Genomic DNA, 23,202 nt, shown 5'->3' on the forward strand with positions numbered 1-23,202 from the left:
TGGCTAAAGTTTCAAGCCATATTTAAGCATATGATAAAGTAACCCCTGTAAAGCCAAAACTAAGGCTTTACGTTCAGAGTTATTTAGTACGTCAGCACTAAATCCACACCCATCTGCTGCTCAATCCCTCTGTTTAAAAAATGTAACCAATCAGAAGGAAAGCTATGTTAAAAGTAAGTGAAGGGCTTCACAAAGGTTCACTATAAAATAAGCATTATTCTAAACACTGAACCATTAAACTGGAACAGTTTGCAGCCGAGAGTGAAGTGGTGGGAATGAGAATCAGCACCTCCAAATCTGGGGGCATGGTCCTCAGCCGGAAAATGGGTGGAGTGTCCAGTCCGGGTCAGGGACGAGTTCCTGCCCCAAGTGGAGGAGTTTAAGTATCTCGGGGTCTTGTTCACGAGTGACGGGAGAAGGGAGCGGGAGATTGATGGTCCATCATGTTGAAGAGAGAGCTGAGTATAAAGCGAAGCCCTCAATTTACCAGTAGTTCTACACCCCTACCCTCAACTATGGTCACAACCTGTGGGTAGTGACCAAATGAACAAGATCGCGGATACAAGCGGCGGAAATGAGCTTCCTCCGAAGGGTGGCTGGCCTCTGCCTTAGAGATAGGGTGAGAAGTTCAGCCATCCAGGAGGGACTCAGAGTAGAGCCGCTGCTCCTCCACATTGGAAGGAGCCAGTTGAGGTGGTTCAGTCATCTCATAAGGCGGCCCCCTGGGCGCCTCCTGGGTGAGGTGTTCTGGGCATGTCCCAGCCAGGAGGAAGCCCCAGGGCAGACCCAGGACAAGCTGGAGAGATTATATCTCTCTCTCGGTTGGCCTGGGAACGCCTTGGTGTTACCCCGGACAAGCTGGAGGAGGTGGCTGGGGAGAGGGAGAGGTGTGGGCTTCTCTGTTTATGCTGCTGATTAAATTGCTGATTAAATTTCTTGATAATCAATTAACAGGCGAACTGCTTGAGCACAGTTTTATTTTTTCTTAATTTCTTCCTTTTCCCTTCCTCTAGTTTGTAATCACATCACGTACATGTGAACTTTTGTCCTCACTTATTTATCTTATATTTGCATGTGAAACTGTGTATCTCCCAGAATGTGTTTATGTGCTCCAAGTGTTGCTTGTGAACAAACTGTATCAGAAAGTCCGTGAGTGTATTTTACATCTGCTGTAGGCAGTGATGCCATTCCTCTCAAAGTGTGATGTCTCATCTCCAAAAATAGGTTTATGTGCATGTTTATTGTTGTGCAGGACCATCAAATCTCATCCTGGCTGAGACAGCTTCTACTGCCACTAAAGTTGGCTCTTGCCACTATATCTGGACACACACAGATACTATGTGCACACACACTCTGTCCTCTGCCTCATTTACTCCCTCTCAGCCTCCCCCTTCATCTCACTCTGAAGGCTCATTAGAACAAAATCTGTATCTGACGTGTCACTCAAACAGACTCCAGGAGTCTTTGTTTCTTTGCTTCTAAAAGCACAAATGCACAGTTATACTGTAAACTGTTCCATCTTTACATTCAGTATCTAACAAGATACCAGTGAAGCCTCTTTTTTTCTATTCCATGTCTTCGAGATAAAAAATAAACACATAAAATTTCCTAGACTATAATGTTTCTACTTCTTTTCTGTATTCTTTTTAACCATATTACTGTTTTCAGTCCAAAGAACATTTTATTCTTTTACTCTAAGTGGTGTAGTGCTGATCACTTACTGCCTCACAACAAGAAGGCTCCTGGTTCACCTCTCTGTATAAAGTCTGTGTGTTTTCTGTGCACGCTGAAGTTTATTTGTGTGTGTATGTAGCAGCTACACTGATCCATCATAGTCATCATGAAATGAAAGAAAACAAGAGGAGGACATTTCCGAGTGTTGGATTGATTTTTGAATCACAGTGTAATTTGACAGTGCATTTGCGGAGCTTCTCGATTATCTCATCTCCTTAACTTTTTCCCCACCGGGCATTTTTGTCAATGAAAAACTTGAAGTGTGCTGAAGAGCACAGGAGTGACAGCTGAGTCATTTTACACAAGAAAAACAAACAAACAGGGACAAATTTCTCATACGTCACTACACAAGGGCTCGTCTGTGAGATGGCCTCCTCATGCGCGATTACAATACGAGGCTACAATTTAGCCTACATAGTCACTGCTGCTGCCAGCATTTATCCACCCACCCGGTGGGGTGACCATGATACCCCATCAGCCTTACGTGGCTAAGGGGTAAAAAATGGTGACAGAAAGAGAAGCTGGAATTGCACAGGAGGAAATGACACCACCGAATGGGCCGATCACAGCTGCACTGACATGACGTGGTTACCATTCTGAGGGGCTGCAGCGTAAAATCAATGAGCAATAAAAACTAAATTTTTCATGACCAACTTTCTCATTTAAATGAACCTAACTTGAAAATAAACCTGTCTTTATTATTGATGTGACCATTTCTCCTGACTGAGACAGTACCCCATCAGAGAAATCACTGTCATTACCCTGAATATAACATGGCTGAGCATGTGACAGTACACAGTGTACATCAGCCTTAATAATACATCCATCCTGATAATGGCTCCATCCAGCTCGGTCCTGATCTGTGTCTCTCTGCGGGGATCTGGAATGGCTTGATGTTACTGCAGCCACTGCCTGATACTGCACAACTCATCTATATTTCAGTAGGGCAGTGTGGAGTGTGTGTGTGTGTGTGTGTGTGAGAAAAGACAGGGCGAGAGATGGAGTGGACAATCACTGCTTTAATTTAGTAGTCTAATTCTGGTTGCAAGCTGGGCAAATAAGTGAATTTAAAGAGAAGTGTTATAGTGAGAGCTGTGAATCTGTGCTGGAGCCCTTTCTTTGTTGAGTTTCACTTACTCAACAAGCTTGTAAAGATTCTTTTTACAATTTAACCCAGCGGTCCCCCACCCCCGGGCCTCGGACCGGTACCGGTCCGTGAGTCGTTTGGTCCCAGGCCACGAGAGTTGAGGCTCAGGTGTGAAATGTATGGTTTTCAGGGTTTTTATCGGTTTTCAGCGTTATTTTATCGTTTTTATCGTTAACTCGGTTTTCCTGGGTCTTTTCACGTGTGTTATGAATAAATCTTCTTTTTTTCGGTACCGGTACTAGTTTTATTTTGTTGTATTTATCCGCGACACCTTAAAGGCCGGTCCATGAAAATATTGTCGGGCATAAACCGGTCCGTGGTGCAAAAAAGGTTGGAGACCGCTGATTCAACCCACAAAGTGACAAAAGCAGCAGAAAGCTACAACACCAAGGAGCTTTCCTGTGGATGCACTCTGGACCTTAACATCCATAACAGACAGTGACTGTCTCCGACCTCACCCTCTCAAAGTCAAAGCCACGCAGAAATTTTTCTTCCATGCTGTCAAGATGTTCTGAGATAGAGGCTGGCACCAAATCACAGGCATGTGTGAAAGCATGGCCTTTTTAAGTCAACTCAGATCTGACCCACATCAGACGTAAAGGCAAATAGTCACATGAAATTTTCAATTTCATTACACCCACCCCCCACAGAATAACACAGAATACTAGAAACTAGTATTTTCACCTGAGATTTTTTATGTATTTTTTTGATAAACAAGTTACAGTAAGTAAAAGGTCTCTTTTATCTACATTCTGTTACTGGCTCATCTTCTAGCTTTGTTTCCTTTTGTGTCAAAATTTTCTAAAAAAGACATTTTTTTAACGCTCACAAATTGGAAACCTCTGGTGCTTGTTTGACAATCTTTTAGGTTTTACTCTAACATGTTCAGTTTACAAAGAAAGCAGGTTAAAGGCACTCCCACACTGGATTTTCACCACGGGTAACCTGCCATTATATACAATTTATGCTGTTGTTGTTTTTTTAACATTTATTATATTTAGTGTGAAACACAGAGAAACATTTTTTGTCTGAAAGCACTGAAAAATGTTGGCTAGCCACAGTGAATTTAAGACTGACTCAGACTGACAGCTGTCCAGTTCTTAACTACCAGCCTCCATCAGGGCTAGCAGGAAGACAAGTAAGGCCTTCACCGACTGCAGAGTTAAGATTTAGACCTACTGGGCCTTTCAATGTCAGCAACGGGCTTTAAGGTCAACTAATGCCCCCAAAGAGATAGCTGGGAAGTTATTACACTGAGGAGTGGAAAAGAGAGAAGCTCAGGCTGACCTTTAAAAAACCACACTTAAATCAGCCAACGCCACAGGCGCTGTTCTACGTTGGGCTCACTCTGCTTCTGTGTGTCAGTGTGTGTGCACGTTTAGAAGGTTAGTGCAAATCTGCTGCCTCCTTAAAGACACTGACGCTGGAGTAAATCAGCATGCGTCTACAAAGCTGAAAGCTGATCTTTGCTTTAGCGATTGGTGATATATTTTTCTCAGTTTGTCGAAATGATGCATCACTTTCAATCAAACATGATGTTGAAAGCTTACCTTATACGGGAGGAAGAGGGACTTGACTGCTGCTAGGAGACTTGTGGTATCTGGAGCATCCCTCTGGCCACAGATCACAATCTAAAAAAGATAAATAAAAAAAAATAGAAGAGGGAGGGTGAGGAAAAAAAGATTATGTGGATGAAAGAAGAAGGAAGAAAGAGGAAAGAAGTATAATAAGACCAAAGCAATGGGGGGGAAAGGTGACACGTGGGACGAGGAGATGGAGAGGAAGTGATATAGGTCAGTACTGTATTTGTAGCACTAACAAGGGAGGCAGGTGTTTTCTCTGGGATTGCCTTCCCCTGCTTTACTTCTCAGTTTGTTACCCTCGCGCTGTTACCCTGACCTGTCACCCTGTCATCTATGACAGACAAACCCCTAACTAATCCTGTTTTAGGCTCCTGTTATTCCCTTCTCTCACACGCTTTCAAACTTAAAATTTTCTTTGAGTGTTACAGAAACTTTGGGCTAACTCCTGCTGTGCCTGCTAGTTTTGGTGGTTTCAGGCTAAACTGAGGGTGTTAATATTTCAAAGCAGTTACATAACTGAACAGCTGAAATAATCCCTTAAATGCACAAGTCCTGTTTAAAAACAGGGGAAAATGATTAAGAGTCTGTGTGTCCAGGGATTAGATGTGCAGGGAGCTTAGAGAGGTGCTGTCCTCAGATGACCTACGGGCCATGAAATGGGGTGAAAAATATGTATCAACAAATTAGCTGCTTGCTTAAGGAGGACTCTTGTAAACAAATGTTTATCCAAACAGGGTTTATATGATGGGCGCTGAGCTTCCAAGTTAATAATGAAAAAGTAGCAGCGGGAGGAGAAACAGCACAGGACATAAATATTGTGAATGGTGAGGATATTGAAGGCTACTTGGCTCTAACTCCACTTTCATTAGTCAGTAAATTACACACACAGCCACTTTGTTCACAGTCTAACTCATGATTATTACTGGGATCGAGGTTTACCAATGAAGCTAAAGAAATACAACATTGTTTAAAAAAATTCTTATTTTTTTAATTACTGCAAAACTTTCATACATTCCAGTTTCATTATATATAAAGTGAAAGATTTTTCATCCTTCATTTGATTTAGAACACTTCCTCAGCTTAAGGATGTGCGTGACTACTTGACTAGATGACTAACTGTCGCTGCTGGTTGGTACCAGACATTCTGCTCATTTAATCTAATTGTTAACATTTCAATCGATGCCAGCAATTTATTGTGTCGTAAAGGTTATGCATCCATGAGCCACCAGATGGAGCTGCAGCCCCAAGATCGCTGTAGAAACCCCCATAAATCTGTAAATCTAGGCTTGATCCTTTATTTAAGTCACTGCTAGTCAAGCTGGTTTGATAGTCTGATCGGACAAAGGAGGGAGAAAGGTTTCACCCACCACAGCAGGGCTGTAACTAAAGATTATTCATGTAGTGATCTAATTTGCCTTTTTCTTTAACTTTCTAAAACGGACCCATTCAGACCTGGCGTCACAGCTCCAGGGTGCGGGCGCTTTAAATAATCACGCACTGCGGTAGTGCTGTTGTGGGAGGAAAGCTCCACTTTGCACAATCTACATTTAATGTTTATCTTAATCTCTCATTTCCATTTTCTTCCGTCCTCCTTGTTTTGCGGTCAGTTACAAAAACACATTTACGTGGTACTAGCGTCTGATGCGTCGACAATAAATTTCTGCGCAGGCGATGTCGTCGATTATGCTGAGGAATAGTTGCAGCCCTACACCACACACACACTCCTGTGCAGCCCCTCATTTAGTCGACTAAGAAATTAGTTGCCAGGAGCTGAGATCAATCAAAAACTGATTTACAATACAAAAACAACTTCTGAACACAATGTTACTTATTACTTTAAAAGCAGACACAAATGTGATATAAAAACAAAATGGACTTGACTGAACTAAAAAGCTCCCTGCTATCTTTTTTCATTAAATGAAAAATCGTTTTGATTTCAGGGAACAAAAATCGTAACTTTTTTTTTTTTTTGTTCAGTAAAAGATGTTTAACAGTGATAACGTAAATGTGGGTCACAAACTGATCCAGGTGGGCCGCGCAGCATAATTTACAATAAATACCTAAAAAAATATATTTGATTCTTTCAAACAAATTACATTTCAAGTGCACAGAAAAGCATCGTTTTAAAAGTCACACCTTTTAGACTTTTATACAACTTAATCCTGTTTGATAACTTTATAAAATTAGATGCACTTATTATTTAACCCTACAGGATAAAATCCTTTAGGATTGGTTTCAAAATCAACACATTTTTATTTTAAAAGTTTTGGGATTCTAAAGAACTTCTGAGGGTTTAAGGGGTTTCAAAATAACTTATTTTTTATTATTATTATTATTCAGGTTTTCAGACCATTTCCTGATCTTGAACTCATCTCACATTTCATAGTAACCAGGAAACTTAATTTGGAAAGAAAAACTAAGATTAAAACAAATGAATGACAAAACACGCACAGGAAACGTTTCATTTTTCATTTGTGAGACGATCAGAGTGACTAAAAGTTTTGTGTGTCCCATTTCAAACTGTGCCGTGGAAGTTTAGGAATGGCTGAAACACAATACAGTAAAGTACAGTACAGTAGGGCTGCTTGATGTGAGGAATAGTATACGTTATCTCTGTCTTTCACTTTTTGCAATATTTGTTATTATAAAAAAAGTTAACAAACAGACATGACTTTAGGCTCTGGTTGCTTCATGGCATCTGTAGTTTGACCAACTAAAGAGAGAACTTTATTACCCAAATATGCAAACATCATCAATCAATAAAACTTTATTTGCAGTGCTGTGGAGAGATGTAGTGGAATAGTTTCATACTGATTCACGTTCACTTTACTGCATGGTTACTGAGTATACAAGAGAATCAGTTAAATCTGTTTCACCAGCTTCTTGTTCAGCTTTTGTTTCTGCTATGCCACATCATTTTCTTCAGTTTTTGTTTACCGCTAAATGCAAATTGCATGACAAACTGTGTTTGCACAATACATCATTCAAGCAGAAACCTTTGCCTTTAGTGGGTGGATGCAAAAATCAATTTGGGCTGGCAGCCTGGCAAACACCTGCTCTCCAAGCCAACCTGGCTTTTAGGACAACTGTCTTTGGCTAACACCAATCAACAGTGGCACTTTAAATGCGTAATATTAAATCAAGACTACTTTGACTATCCTACCAATACCAATTGTAAAGTATTATCTGGTTGTCATAGTAACTAAAACCCACCAGTAGCCCTGATTCCTACATGCAAAACTCAAAAGACTTTAATAACCGGTGAACTCACAGGACAACATAAATCCTTCTGGTGCCTGAACTTGTTCCCCTTCATGATCATGTGTGTTAGTTTCAAACTCACCTGTTTAAGTGTGTAGTGCTGGGCCATAAGAGCTCGCACCATTTCAGGCAAGGCTATGGGAACAGTGGTCAGACGGTCAGAGAATGCCGTCAGTAGCTGCTGGGACTTCTGGAGCCACTCCTGTCTTCCAGTGTAGTGGGACAGACGAAGGAGGTTGAACGCTGAGACTGAGTTAGCACTGGGCTCAGCTCCATCCTCATCTGAGACGCAAAGACAAACAAAAGATGCTCAACAGTTACAGTCTAAGACCTTGAATATACTCTGAATCAAGAAAACAGAGGAGTTATTTAAATGAAACCGAGTATAAAGTTATAGTCACACTAAAACCGTGGTCAGAGATTTCAGCATGAGCATATTTATTGCACAATTGTGCAAAGAATTTGCAAACTCACTGGCTTTGAACGACTCCTCTGAAGATACACTTCAGTTGTTTGGAGACAGGCTGCTTTTCACCAGGCAACGTGCAATAAAAATACTCACAGCAACTACTTGCAAATTGTTCACCGATAGCAAAAAACTTCAATGCAATTACCAGGCGACCAGTGATTATTCCTAGTTACAGAGATGTTGCCATCCTATTTTTACTCTAGTGTGACTGAGCCATAAGACGGGGATTAGGACTTGATACAAAACAGACTCACTCACAACACAACTCATTTATTGTTATCTGAAACAAGGTCCTGGGAAGGTGCACAAAAAACAATAATCAACTTAAGCATTATTTTGTCTTTTAGATATTCTTCACTAAAGTTGGCTTCAATTTTTGCCCAGTGACTGCATTGAAGTCTTTTGCTGTCGGTGACCGACTGAAACTGAATGTTTGAACATTCAGTTGTGGAAACACAGGTATTGCCCACTAAGTTCAGCAAATTGTCCTCTTTTTTTGTTTGTTTGTTTGTTTAAAATGCCAACATCAATCAACAAAAGCTTCTTTTTTATTTTTCAATTTTATTTTTAATGAAAAAAATCATTTAAAAAAAATAATAAAAAATGAATGCAGGTTTAGGAAATTTCATGCTTAATTTTTCAGACTCAGATTATGCTCAGTGTTTTATAAACTCTATGGCATAGCAATGCGTTGTACGTTATTTTTAACTAATGTGATTTGTCTAAACATGAACAAACATTAAAAGTTTCGCTTTTAAATCCAGAATGATGCCATGCTTGTAATCCAAATGTGGATGCAATGCCTTTCTGTGTGATGTGATGGACACAACAGATAACCCTATGAATGGCTCTGTTCAGTGACTGGTCCTTATCATTCATATCAGTGTCTAATGAGAACCTGGAAGGTGATGTTCCCATAACCTCTGCCCTTGCTACATGATTGCTTCTCAGGCCTGAGTTCTGTGTTTCTGAATGTGTGTGAGTGTGCTTTTTATTGTCCAACACAATTTACTCTTTAAGTTAAACTGCACATTTTGAGCAAAACCTGGAAATGTAGAGTTGTAGAGTTCTGACTTCTAAGTATTTACAGCAAAATGGCCCTACACAGCCACACAGCTGTCCTGTACACTGCATATTCAATATGTTTTATAATGAGCACGAATTACCATCATCCATGCGTGACTGAAATGCAGAAATACTTTGATTTGCATGTTTCTGGACTCCACAGCAAGGAAGTTTCAGCACACACACACACACTGTAAACACACACAGAGGTTTAACCTGAGAGTCTGTTTGCTTTCAACATTTCACATCTCATCTCTTAAGGATCCCCATGGAAGGAGGGCAGATGAAGGCGTGACAGTACTGCTTCCAAACAGACACACACATAGAAAACTTGCTGTCAGCACAGAAACACACACTCACTGCAGTAAAGCACTACTTAAGACTTTTATCAGTTTTTTAAAGTCTACAAAAACAGCTGAAGCAGTCTCAAGTTGATGTATCCTGTATTTTTCTGTCTTTTTAAATGGGAATACATCTGACAATGCACTGTGACCACGAGAGACAAAAAGTGTTTTCACAAACAACTGATTTTCAACTACAAAACAAAGACGGATATTGTGCATAATTGCAACCTTAGTCTTCAAAAACAAATACACACAAGGGAGGCTGAGGCGAGGGGATGTAGAGTGGCAGCATAGTGGGGTAATCCGTCTTGCGGTGACAGGCCACGCTGCTGGGACCGGCGTCCACACTGCAGCGGGTGTAGCGTCACTAATGGGCTTCAACCCCACACAGCGCCGCCACCATAATGGCTCCGTCAATCCTCTCAGATGAGAGAGCTCTCACGTGTCAGCTTCGATAAACACACACAGATGCAGGTGTGACGGCGCGCAGGGACAAGCGCTCCAAAACACACAAGCTCAGGCTGCCATCATCTCTGATCTGTCCCACATTTCATAATAAAAATAACAATCACCAAAAGATCTGCATTTCCAACTGAAAAATGATGAATCCTGTCATGGAGGAAAAGAAAAGATGTAACGTGAGATCCATTTGGAAGGGAGAAAGACGAGCCTACTGACTGTATTAGTAAGGAGAAAAAAATTAACTGAGTCGAGATGACAAAAGAGTTATGAATAAAAATACAAGTGGGAGTAGGAAGCTGTTGAAATAGATGGTCCCTGTCAGACAGAGCAGCTTGGGAGCAAAAACAAATAGGCAACTACATCCAAATTGGAATCTACAGCCTGGCAGATCAAAGGTGCATGTCAGCACGTAGACAAAGTGTCAGTTTCTCTGACATGCCAGCAGCCATCAGTTACAGAAGTGGATTGGCAACTGAAGAAAGGCTGGAGTGCACATCCAGGCCAGGACCATTTATTTTTATATCCCCAGTCCTTTGGTACAAAAAAAATCTCCTTTTTCTACAGATTTGCAACATTAAAGAAGTTCTTGAGGAAAAGTTTTTTTGTTTTTTACGAGCTAAGCAAAAAGTATAGACCAGGGATCGGCAACCTGCGGCTCCGGAGCCGCATGCGGCTCTTTAGTCCTTGTACTGCGGCTCCGCGTGGTCTGGGAAAATAAATTAGAAGTATTTAGCTGAAGTGTGTTTTATTTGTGATTAGTTATTTTTTTAACTTGTAGTTCTAAATTGGAAGATTATTGTGATATTGAAATATAAAATAAAATTATATTTTATTATTTTTTCATCGCTCAAAATAAGCGTCACACTCGCGGAAGCCGGTATACCCGCCGAAGCGCCGTGCATTTATCGAGACTTTCAACCCCAGGTAGGCCAATTATGGATCTTCGGATCCACATTATGTCAGCAGCTGTTCTCCACCGTGAACTATGTTCAAACAAACACCGCTCACGCCTCACAGACGACAGCTTACAGTCCTGTAAAGATGAAAGTGACTTAATAAAGCCCCGATTTTCAGACGCTGTGCGCGGAGGTTCAGGAGCGGAAGTCCCGTTGTAAACATACCACGCAGACCCGACGATGTTTCCATGAACGTGCTTTTCAGCATCTCTTTATTGACCACTTTTCACACACGGTTGCTGTACGCATACAGCCGGCTGTAGCTTTTCAGCTCACAGCCCGACACACACCAACACAACAGCCGAGAGCACAGACGTTAAGGCGGCGAGGCGAGATTGCGGGTGCCGCTCAGGTGCGTCCGCCTCCCCTGCAGCGGCATTGCAGACGATGCCCCGCCACACACATCAACCTGGTAAAATACATATTTAGGCAGAATTTTGCAAATATCTATTTTTCATCTTTTAGCAGCATAGTGCTTTTTTTCCAATAGTTTTTTCAAAGTCAGGTCAAGGCTCCAAAAGCCCAAAGGCGATATAAGGGGGCCTCACAACAGTTTTTGTTTGCTGGATCATTTTAGTTCAGCTGGGTGTCTTTCCTTTTGTTATATTTCTTTAAGAGTTCAAAATGTGTTAATTACATAAATAAAATGTAATTTTCTCTGTAGCACTTCATGGATTTCATAAGCAACACACCTTAGTTGAAGCATAAAGGTAAAAACCAAAAAAAATAATATATGCAGTGTTATCTTCATTTTAGATGTCAAAAAGTATTTGCGGCTCCCAGTGTTTCTTTTGCGTGGAAACCGGGTCCAAGTGGCTCTTTGGGTGTTAAAGGTTGCAGACCCCTGGTATAGACCATTATATTTTCAGACACTGTACAGAATATGTATATATGCGGATGGGTTTCTTGGACATTTGTTTATATTTAACAGCGCAGCGAGTCTCTTTACAGAAACTCTTTAAATCTTTTAGCTTTCTTGGCTAACAGATTAGCTACCTGCTTAGCTACCTGAAGCTTGAGCTCCTTCCACAGACGTTTACAGGACTGAGGTCTGGAGACTGGAAGAACAGATATGTTGAGTGTGACCCAAAGAACATATCTGTTCTTCCAAACATGGCAGGTTAGGTTGATGTGAGTGAGTTTCATCTGACCGCAGCACTTATTCCAAGCCTTCTCTGAATTATTTAGCTGTTCAATGGGAAAGTTAAGATTTGGTCTTGCCGACCATGGCGGACAGACTGGAATGGAAGAAACTAATTCTGTGGACAGGTGTGCTTTACACACATAACACATTGAGATCAGGAGTATCTGTAATTGACTGATTGTTTGTAACGTGGCACACAACCAATCAGTGGGAACCAGAATTCTGGCTGGGCTGTAGGGAATCAAGTACTTCACTTTCACTTAATGAGACGCAAATCTATTTATAACTTTTATGTAATGTGTTTTTTCTGAACTTTTGGTTAATATTCCGTCTCACTTAATTAAAATGAAACCATCATAAAAAATAGAGACTGTTCATTTCTTAGTAAATGAGCAAACTTACAAATTCAGCAAGTGACCAAATAATATTTTCCCGCACTCTAAGTAACAGCTAAGAAGGCACTAATATTTTAATCACCAAAACTAAGCACAAACTTCTGGGATGGCCAGCAACCCATAATAGTAGTTACAGGAAAGGTTTAAGTTCTTAGTGGAAAACAAGGTTAGACAACATTTTTCATTTTTAGTGGCCATTCGTGTACCTTGTTCAATCTATTTCTAACCTTTTTAATCATTCAATTTATTCTCTACAGTTATATGCCAATTTTAGATTAGATCAGATATTTTCAGTGCATTTGTGATAAATAACGAACAAACACATAAATACTGGCCTTACACAGCTTGTCCACTAGGGGCCTGGCCCAAATGTCCCACATCTCATCACAGCTCCATCAATCACTTATATTATGTTAGATATTGCTGAAAATATTGTCCTCAAAGGTTTCCTGCACCATGCTGATGCTAGTCTAATGCAATGCCACCTGTTTTGTCATTTACCAGGTTCAAAATCATTGTAAAGCTGAGGCACAGGACCAGGTCAAAGACAAGACTTCAGTCACTGGGAAATCAGTAGGATTGTTTCTGGGTTGGGTTTCATTTCCTCAAGCAGAAAACAGATTTTTATTTATCGAATAGCCTGAAACAAAACAACACTCTAGTACTGTTTGTAAGGAAAACTATTTGCGGCCCAATTGTGCTTATATTTGTAATCAACATGAAAAGGCCCATACTGAGGAAGGAAAAGAAACAAACCCTACAAGGCTAAAAGGTAAGTACGAGGGCAGCAAGGAAGAACATGTAATAATTGGAAAAGAATGAAGATGTAAGCAAGATGAGAGCAGGCAGAAGCAGAAGGTGGGTTTGAGATTCCCACTGCAGATTGTCGTCCTGTTCCAGCCTGTCAGGAGCAGATGGACTGAGAGACAGAAAGAAGACATATTTGACAGGCCTGGTGATCAAAGTAGCCGAAGAATCAGAGCATCAGTCTTTGAGTGCTTTCAAGTTGAAGAGGTTCAGCTTGAATGAGTGAGGCTTTTACAGTGCTGAAGGTAGATAGGAGGAGGTCAATACTCCTCTGCTCCCCTCTTTTATCCTCCAGCTATTCATCAGTCTATCCACCAATCTGTGCCTTCTTGCCTTTTCACTAACATTTAAAGTGTAGCAATAGAGGGAGACTGACAGAGATATTACAGACGAGGCTTCCATCGTGTTAAGATCCAAATCGATCAATAAGGTGGAAGATATACATAGGCGAGAAAGAGATGGACGGTACATGAAAAGATGAGCAATTAATGATTACGCTCATCCAGTAACTCAGCATCCATTCATGCCTCCTCTGTTTGTTTAACTCAGTGTGGTCAACTTCTGTCAATTTCCAATTCTGCAGACACATCTCAAACTTAGTATTTATTCATCTCTCTGAGCTACATCCTCACACTTTGCCTGAGCCGCAGCGGTATTCTGCAGTAGTGCTATTAATCTTTCACCTGTTTGTCAATCCAACCTGCATCTTTAAACACACTTGCCACATGCCCCACAGTAGCAGCACCAGTTTGTTATTTATGTTCTAACAGCTCAACAGAACTTCCAATATTACAGCAGATGTGTGTACATGCCTGTAGCACTTTCGGCCTGTTGCTTAGTCGACTGGCATCATTTTCTGATGTCACATTTGACTCCATGTGTATCCAAAGCTTGAACCCTTCTCAGTTTGTTAATCACTTGACTTATTTTTCTACTGCTTGACAGGAGCAGCTGGAAGCTTAAAAAAAAAACATTACATGACTGCTTAACAAAATTACCCTAAGTTTTCTACAGACATTTGTGAGCCCAGGAGAATGGACGTTAAAGACTTTTCCTGATCACCTCTGTGCTCATCTAACAACACAATCACTGCATTCGAGCACTCGTGCTCCTTTCAGTTACTAATCTGGGCAAATCTTCAGGTCTAATATCAAAACTGTTGTTCCTTGAAGACCCACTTAAAGCTATTCAAGACCACAGACTTCCATTTAACACACTTTTGACTCCATGGCTAATTTGCCTCTTTGTATAAACTGTATATTATCCATAGGACTTAAAGTCAGAGGAGCTGACTATAGGGTTCATATAGTGGTTATAGATCGGTCGGTGTGTGTGTGTGTGTGTGTGTGTGTGTGTGTGTGTGTGTGTGTGTGTGTGTGTGAGATCATTAAGGTAGCTACATTATATCTCTTATATGTAGTGTATGTTGAAACTTTACAGAGCAGTTAGATTTCTAGAGGGTTAAAATACAACATTCAAAAACACTAGCAAGTTTTTAAACAGAAGAAGTTAGTTATTCAGTATGAGTCACAAAAAATGCTAAATACAAACTGTGATGTTTTTGTTGGCTTTCATATTTTAGAAACAAAAGACGTATGAATCACTATAGCTCAGAGTACAATCACTCAAATTGTCCGCTCTATGACACTGTAAAATCACACTCCTTGCGGATTCCTAATTGCCACAGGCGACATTACCATCATGCTCTGACATGATGGTAATGTCTTCCAGAGTTATGTATTTAAATTCACTACTAATATTGTAGACACAGGTAAGATAACAGAGATTTCAGATATCTAAGTAGTTTATTTTCATTTTATAAGAAAGAAATCATGTTTGCCTCAACACCCATACTGAGATGATCTACCAATCTATCAGCACCTACATTTCCACTCCAGGTACCTATTCTGTCCCTGAAACTTCAAAGAAAGAAAAGGTTCCTTTACACTGTTGTTCATATGTGATTCCACTTCAGTCTGAAGAACCTCAGAGATTAGGCAAATTAGTTCACTGATGTAGAAACAGCTATTCTGACAAGACTTTCTAAAAACATGGCAAACCAGACGTTCCAGCTGTGTAAGCCTCTCTTGTCTTGCTCAAACAGAGCAATCAAAAGCTGTGCTTGGGCCAGATTTAAATGTTATCTTTATAAAAAGTAAGTTATCCTAACAAAAAGCAGTCACCACTCACACATCCCTAAACTTCCAGAATGTGCCAACCCCCCTGAGCAGGGACTTTGCTGGGGGTAAGATATTGTAGTTCTTATTGAAGTTAAGTGCATTGAGCATCTTCAAATGTTCCTATGGTAAAAAAAAAAAAAAAGCAGCTAATGCATCCATCCCTCACCCTCTTTCAGCTGCAGCAGTACTGTGCTGTCAGTGGGATCACTGCAGAAGTAGCCTCTGCCCTGATCATCCCAGAACAACACGTCCTGCCTCAGCTGCAGCTCCTCAGCCCACTGCAGCCACTCTGTTTGTAGCGTGGCCTCGTACAGGTCCAGCAAACCACATATGATGAAGGCATAGTCATCCAGGAAGCCAGAGATAGACGGAGATCTGCAGAGCGCAGAGGGAGAAAGTGAAAATCAGAGGAGCAGGAGAGGAGAGTGGGAATCAGGACAATTTTCATTAAGAATTTATTGATCGATGCGTTGACATGAGTTACTTTTAGTGAACTAGTTTTGCTTTGTTTTTTTCTCCATTCCATGCTTTACTTTTTTATACTGCCTGAGGAAGACAAACAGCCAGATGCTAAAGAAATGTGGAGGGACTGCCTTACAAAGGCATTACAAAGAGCCTGAAGGAGATACTTGGGACAATCCACGACTACATTATAATACACATAGTTAGCTGAGTATAATCACTTCCTGAAGCATTTTTCTCAATGTGTAATTATTCATCTGTGTTTCTATAGTAAAGGCAAAGACATTCGCATAGGCACACAACTGCATACATAAGATGTCTGACGTTTGAAGTAACTCTTTTTCCTCCTCCACTTCATTCAGACGAGTTCTTTTGTCCTACCAATTTCTCCCAATTTTACAAATCATTCTCTGTCAGTGAAATTGATTCTGATTTATTGTTCAAGACTTGTCCTTCACAATGTTGCTACTGAGTCGCTGCAAATCAGCTTCTAAATTCGAGGGTTATTCCACCCCGTGCTACTTTTCCCCTCCAATTCTTATGACGGCACCCCGTCTGAGTGAGTGCATGGGGACAGACAGTGACAGGAGGCCAGACAGTGCTGTGACATGAGAGGCTGATGGCTGGCAGTCAAGAGGCTAAAAACAGGAGGTGCACTTGGAGAAGATAAAGTGCATGACTTTAAGGTCATGGAGAGGTGAGGAGTCAGAGAGCAGCTTTTCTTCCCCAGAAAAAAGGTTGATTCATGAGCCAACTCATACACAGAGCAAAAGCACTTGTTCTAGCCAACTCAACTCAGTATAGGACTCTGCAAAAGTCCTGACCCACCCCCTCTTTTCTTTTGTTTCCATGGAGCCAGAATTTCTTGTTATTTTTAAATTGGCCTTAAGCAAAAGTTCTGAGGCTTTCTGAAGTGGCTTTGGCCACTTTATTCACTCGTTTCAGTCCCTGTAAACTTACAATTATCATATAGATTATTATGTAAAATCTGAGGCCATGGTTCTCAGCCGGAAAAGGGTGGAGTGCCCACTCCGGGTCGGGGATGAGTTCCTGCCCCAAGTGGAAGAGTTCAAGGTTCTCGGGGTCTTGTTCGCGAGTGATGGGAGAAGGGAGCCGGAGATCGACAGATGGATTGGTGCTGCGGCCGCAGTGATGCAGCTGGTCGAGCTACGTCCCTACCCTCAACTATGGCCACGAGCTGTGGGTAGTGACCGAAAGAACGAGATCGCGGATACAAGCGGCAGAAATGAGCTTCCTCCGAAGGGTGGCTGGCCTCTCCCTTAGAGATAGGATGAGAAGTTCAGCCATCCGCGAGGGGCTCAGAGTACAGCTGCTGCTCCTCCACATTGGAAGGAGCCAGCTGAGGTGGTTCGGGCATCTGACAAGGATGCCTCCTGAGCGCCTCCTGGGTGAGGTTTTCCAGGCATGTCCCACCAGGAGGAGGCCCTGATCTATGTTTACACATAGCAAATAAATGATTTTTCTTATATTTTCTATATAATTAAAGGAATGTGATTTCTTTTTTTGTCAACAAGGAGGCCGTTGTTTTTTGAGTTTGAAACATAAATAATTCCTTCCAGCAACTTGATGTAAGTAAGTATCCAAAACATACAAGTTTCATTTATATAATTTTTAAGGGATCTTATACCTGTTTTCACTCTTGTATACTTTTCATACAAGTTTCACACAAGACATAAATCTTATAAAGTTTGTATCTATATATCTTTTCCATATGGGGTACACGTACTGGAAAATTATTTACTAGGACTCACCTATCACGCGACTGGAGAGCGCAAACTCCGCCATTGTCGTTTTCCATCAAACACTCGTTAAAACAGCAACCTACAGGTATGTTAGCGCACTCATCCCTGACTGTCCGAGGGAAGGGCGGGGTCACACGTTGAAACAGACGCAAGGCAGCCCAGGCGGGGAAATTTTTCTTTTACATTTTGCGACTCATATTATTTCTCTATCTGATAAGAAAACTATTCAATCAGATAGTTATTTGTGGTGAATGAAATACAGTTACACTTTCAAGCACTTTTAAGCGCCACATCTAAAAATTCAAGCACTTTTCAAACCTTGAAAAGACAACATTAAAATTCAAGCATTTTCAAGTATTTCAAGCACCCGTACGAACCCTGTTACAAGTCCTTTAAGATGCCCAGACAAATATTCCTTGAGATTGATAAAGAAATTATAAGAAATCTTGACCATAAGAATTCAAGCTGTGCTGAAGAATAAATCTGGTCATTCCAGTTATTGCTTGACAGAACTGTGAAAACTCGTTTTTTGCCTCATATTCTGTACTTCCATTTATGCTTGCACGTTTCAGTAAATCGCTGCATTCATTTCCCACTTTCCTTACAAAATATAAAGAAATTTTACACTGGCTTAATACTTTTGCACAGTACTGAGCTTATAAAGCAGATATATATACAGTAGGGGTGCAACGATATTCGTATCGATATTGAACCGTTCGATACAGTGCTTTCGGTTCGGTACGCATATGTATCGAACAATACAACATTTGTAATTTATTTTATCAACTTTCCTTCTGACGATGCTGTCTGTGTGGAGCGCTCAGTGAATCTGCGTTCGACTACTCCGCCTAGGCTGCACTGTCGAGCGCAGATCCACTGAGCGCTCCACACAGACAGCATAGTCAGAAGGAAGAGCGCAGGGCAAGCTAGCGAGACAGAAGTGGACCTCCCCCACCCTCATTCAGATCTGGCGTTTGGAATTATTTTGGTTTTCATGTGACGTATGACCCTGAAGGTAAGCGAGTCATGGACTAAAGTAAAACAGTATGTTGGATGTGCCATGCAATGCTTAATTAACTAGTGTGTTAGCGCAGTTAGCTCGTTAACGTGTTGGCCGTCTAGCCCCATGCACGGGGTGATCGGCGGTAGCTCGTTAACGGAGATTTGCCGTGTTGTGGCGTTAAGGTCATTTCAACGAGATTAACCTGAAAGCACTAGTGGGAACACAACGAATATGACTGCACATTTACGCCGACATCATCCTAGTGCAAAGACCAAAACAACAAGCATGCTACTAACTTTAGCCGAGTCATTTAGACAGCTGTTAGCACATGATTCTCCTTATGCTGCTGAGAATATAGCCCAGAAGAAGCGGATAGTATAGCTTTTATTTTGGAAAGAGACATTTCTCTGTAATAAACTCTCTTTTCCAAAGATGAGTGATTCCTCAATCAGATACAGGGCTTGCAAAATCGCTAGCCCGACGTCCCGGAGCTAGCGATCTTTCCAGTCGGGCTACAAAAATCTCTCTGCCCTGCCCGTCGGGCTATTGTAGGAAAAATATATGTCAATGCTTTTGCATTCTTTCAGAAATGTAGCTGGGTAATTATGTCATTGGCATCGTTGAGCCACTGTCAATATGTGACATATTGAAATCGCGTTTGAATTTGCGCTTGTTTTTTTGCTTTCACTTTGCAATGACAGCACTGATCTGTGAGTGATGATAATTTGTGCACCAATTCCTCTGACATCGTCTTATTAATCGTTAGCTTACTATGCAAACATGACAAGTGAAATCTCCCGCAGCAAGTTTAAACATGTGAGAGGTTGATCGCACAGAGAATCGTTGAGCTTATGTGAGTGAGTGTGTAAAAGCAGCAGGATATATATTTTTGTTCTGCTGAGCCAAATAAGACAGGTCGGGGTGAAGAAGTGACAGCCAAAGAAAAGCTTACCACAAAACGGAGAAGTTATGACAAATCAGACTATAAGGCAAAAAGAAAGTGCAGCTTTATGGTTTCATGGACAAAAGAATTTCTGTGGCTGCAATATGACGAGCTAAATAACCAGGGCTGCACATAAGTGGTCCGCAGGTGCGCATTCGCTGTCAAAATAAAAAACACGCACAAGGGTTAGGGTTAAATTTAAAAACTGTACTTTTGTGTTAAAATATATATTTATAATTTTAATAAATGACAAATTAAAAAGGCATGAACATTTTTTTGTATCGAAAAAATATCGAACCGTGACACCAAAGTATCGAACCGAACCGTGAATTTTGTGTATCGTTGCACCCCTAATATACAGGGCTCTAGAGTGCGACCAATTTGGTCACAAATGCAACCAAATTTTTCAGTGGTGCGACTAAAAAAACAAACATTTGGTTGCACCTGTGAGACCAAATGTTCGGGTAGCAAAAAAAAATAAAATAAAATAAATATGCAACCTTCCCTGTGGTCAACAACAGACACACATTTTGCCCCTATCGTGGACTAAACCAATCAGAGATAGTCAGGGGCGGGACCACTCTGATTGGCCGTGGTCCAGTAGAAAGTGTAGGTGGAAGTGGGAGGTGAGTAGCTTGAATAAAGCGATATCAATTCATTAAATCCTGACTTTTAAATATAACTGTGTTTTGCCAGAAACGCCACAAAACCATTTCAACAACAACCAAACAGCAGATGAGAGCAGGTACACGGATTCTACACAAAGACGTAAACACAGAGCCGACGCATCAGAATCAGCTTTGTCTTTCTCGGCTTTCTCACCCGACGGCCCGTAGACGGACACGCTGTCGGAGCTTAGCGATCCTGATGCGTCCGGTCCGCTGTGTTTACGTCTTTTTGCGCTGATTCTGAGCTGCAGGTTTTGTCTCTCCAGCCAAAATTCACCGAGCTGAATTTTGCTGTTTTGCTTCCACGACTATTAAAATCACACTTCATGCACAGCTAGCTCTCTCTCTCTCTCTCTGTACTTCAAGAACAGTTTCCCGTCTCCAATCTCTGTTTTCTGTATTATTCATTCGCTTATTACCCACCAGTCTACCGTTGTTTACAGCGCTGTGGCTGCTGTCTTTTTCTTTTTTCACTTAAATGACCTCGGACAAGAAAGCCTATTTTTTCTGTTGTTCAATACTGAAGAAATTTAAACTTTATATGCAGAACATTGTAGAATATTTTTAAGGTTATCTGCTATAAAAAGCCAGACCAGGGAAATCTCCTTCATGTTTTTCTGTGTTTTATTCTCAGTTACTTTCACACAAAGGCATCTGCTGTGATGTTCACAATTCTGATGAAGTCAGTACTGATAAATGATCAGAATTATAATATTTCTGACTGTCTGAGGCTAAGTTGAATCGAATCGGGACTTTGAAAACCGGAATCGAATGGATTATAGAAATCAGTGATGATACCCAGCCCTATGAGCAGCCTAGGCACGACAGAAGTGGATGTAGCTGTAATAGGAAAAGAACTATTGCTAACTTTTCTGTTAAGTTAAGGCCTGATCCTTCTGAAATTCATAGCCAGTGCTCTGACACGGTGTCATCAATCTTTGAATGCTGAAAAAGCCCAGTGTATCCAGAAAAACACATTAGATTATATAAATTATTATACAATTTGTGTGCGCCTAACTTTTGTGCCGGTACGCCCATGGCAAAAAGTTAGTCTAGAGCCCTGATATATAATAATGAGAAGTTTATTTCCCTAAAATCTTTGTTGCATGAGCCTCATGAAGTCTGGGTCTTTAGAAACACCCACACTATGCAGTGATTTAGAAAACTACTGCAGTATTGGCACAGAGTGTCTGCTGGTGCAAAGTCTTTAAATTGAAAACTAAAAAAAAACAAAAAAACATTTTAAATTACATTTAACATCAGACACATCAAATATTGTTTTTCAATAGAACACAATCTCAACCTTCCCTACACTCACACACAGACATTACTAAGCCAGCTTCTGAATCATTTTTGTTTTCTTAGTTTAAAAAACAAAACAAAAGAGGACAACAGCCTTTTCAGTCACACAGCAACATGTCATCTGGCTGGGGTGACTCCAGCCACAGGCGAGCGCTAAAGACGACCTCACTAACACACAAACACAAAAATGTAAAAAGCCTTTCAGAAATACTCGACAGCCTTTTTATTCACACCTTCAACAGCCCGTGTTAAATGAGTCATTTCCCTGAGAGCAAAGATAAAACACCTTGTCAGTCTACTGTATCATAGCACCGCGGGGGACACTTTTAGAATGATGGCTTCATCATGGTTCCCAGATACACAGGCACTCACTTCCCACTAAATAAAGCTTAGATGGAGGAACTTACTGGGGTGATGTGGGTCACAGAAAGGCAACGGGTCCCATCGTTTTAACAACAGCACTGACCTTTATGTTCGAGTCTAATTTAATATGTTTGCTCGTCCCACAGAACGTGCTGCTTGAGGAGTCAATTACATATGAAAAAACACAATTGTGAACAAAGGAGAGACAAAAATAAAACACACAGAAGGAGATTCCCCTTTCTGAGTCATTAATAAAACAATGTAGCTAACCCTAACAGAAGCCTATGATACTCTGCAGACCCTTGAAATTAATTTGAATGCCCTCATCTAATTGCTCTTTATGCGCCAGCCCATCAGCGTGTGTGGGATTGTGTATAAAACTGTAATTGAACGGCAGTGAGGTGGAAAAAGAATAACTGCTTATGACACTATTAGAGTGCAGTCAAAATCACATTTGATTATTGGCTCAAAAAGTTTGAATTTGCATTACTACATATTATTGTGATCTTTGGAAAAACAAGCAAACAGACCCACACAGTAATGACAGGCTCATGCTTAAAAAGCCAGATTCATTTTAGCACAAGAAAATAACATTTAATTTAAACTGCAACAGTCATTGAATGAAAACAAACCATCCTTAAAACTAACATCATTAAAAATCAAATCAAATTGGTGGGCATTGGGGGGGTGGGGCTTGGAGCCTATCCCAGCTACCATAGTGCGACGGGCAGAGTACACCCTGGACAGGTCGCGAGCCTGATGCAAGGCTAACATTAAACTAAAACAAAATAAAATAAATTAGGGGGCTCCACTATAGGTCAGCTGGTTGACCAGGCAATACATATGCCCCAACAAGGGTCTGGGCTCCATTTCTCCCCACACAATTTCATCTGGCCCCACCCTTTCTTCCTACTTTGGATAGTACAGAGTAGACTGCAGTCTAATAATTCTACAATGCCAAAAAAGAAATCTTAAAAAAACAACTAATTGAGAAGTTATCTCTGCTAAGTGTAGTGCTGAAGAGGCTACAGCAGCAGCCTGAGTAATGAGTCAACATCACCAGTGACCCACTTGCCATGGCTATACTGGATCCATTGTCATGCCTTCCTTTGGTTCCTAAAGACCTTGGTGATACTCTTCATGATCAGCTC

General features: G+C 41.0%; 1 protein-coding gene across 2 annotated transcripts in view; it reads right to left on the bottom strand.

Moving 5' to 3' along the window:
* Positions 1–23,202, bottom strand: part of LOC112429799 (spermatogenesis-associated protein 20) — a 57,473-nt gene that overhangs the window by 21,660 nt on the left and 12,611 nt on the right. For both annotated transcript variants that reach the window (XM_076880927.1, XM_076880928.1), the window contains exons 12-14: positions 15,714–15,922; positions 7,808–8,007; positions 4,432–4,512 (exon numbers count right to left, since the gene is read on the bottom strand). In XM_076880927.1, the coding sequence (XP_076737042.1) occupies positions 4,432–4,512; positions 7,808–8,007; positions 15,714–15,922 (490 nt within the window). The remainder of the gene's footprint in view (positions 1–4,431; positions 4,513–7,807; positions 8,008–15,713; positions 15,923–23,202) is intronic.

Source organism: Maylandia zebra, unplaced genomic scaffold (assembly GCF_041146795.1).
Source record: "Maylandia zebra isolate NMK-2024a unplaced genomic scaffold, Mzebra_GT3a scaffold01, whole genome shotgun sequence".
NCBI classification, from domain to species: Eukaryota; Metazoa; Chordata; class Actinopteri; order Cichliformes; family Cichlidae; genus Maylandia; species Maylandia zebra.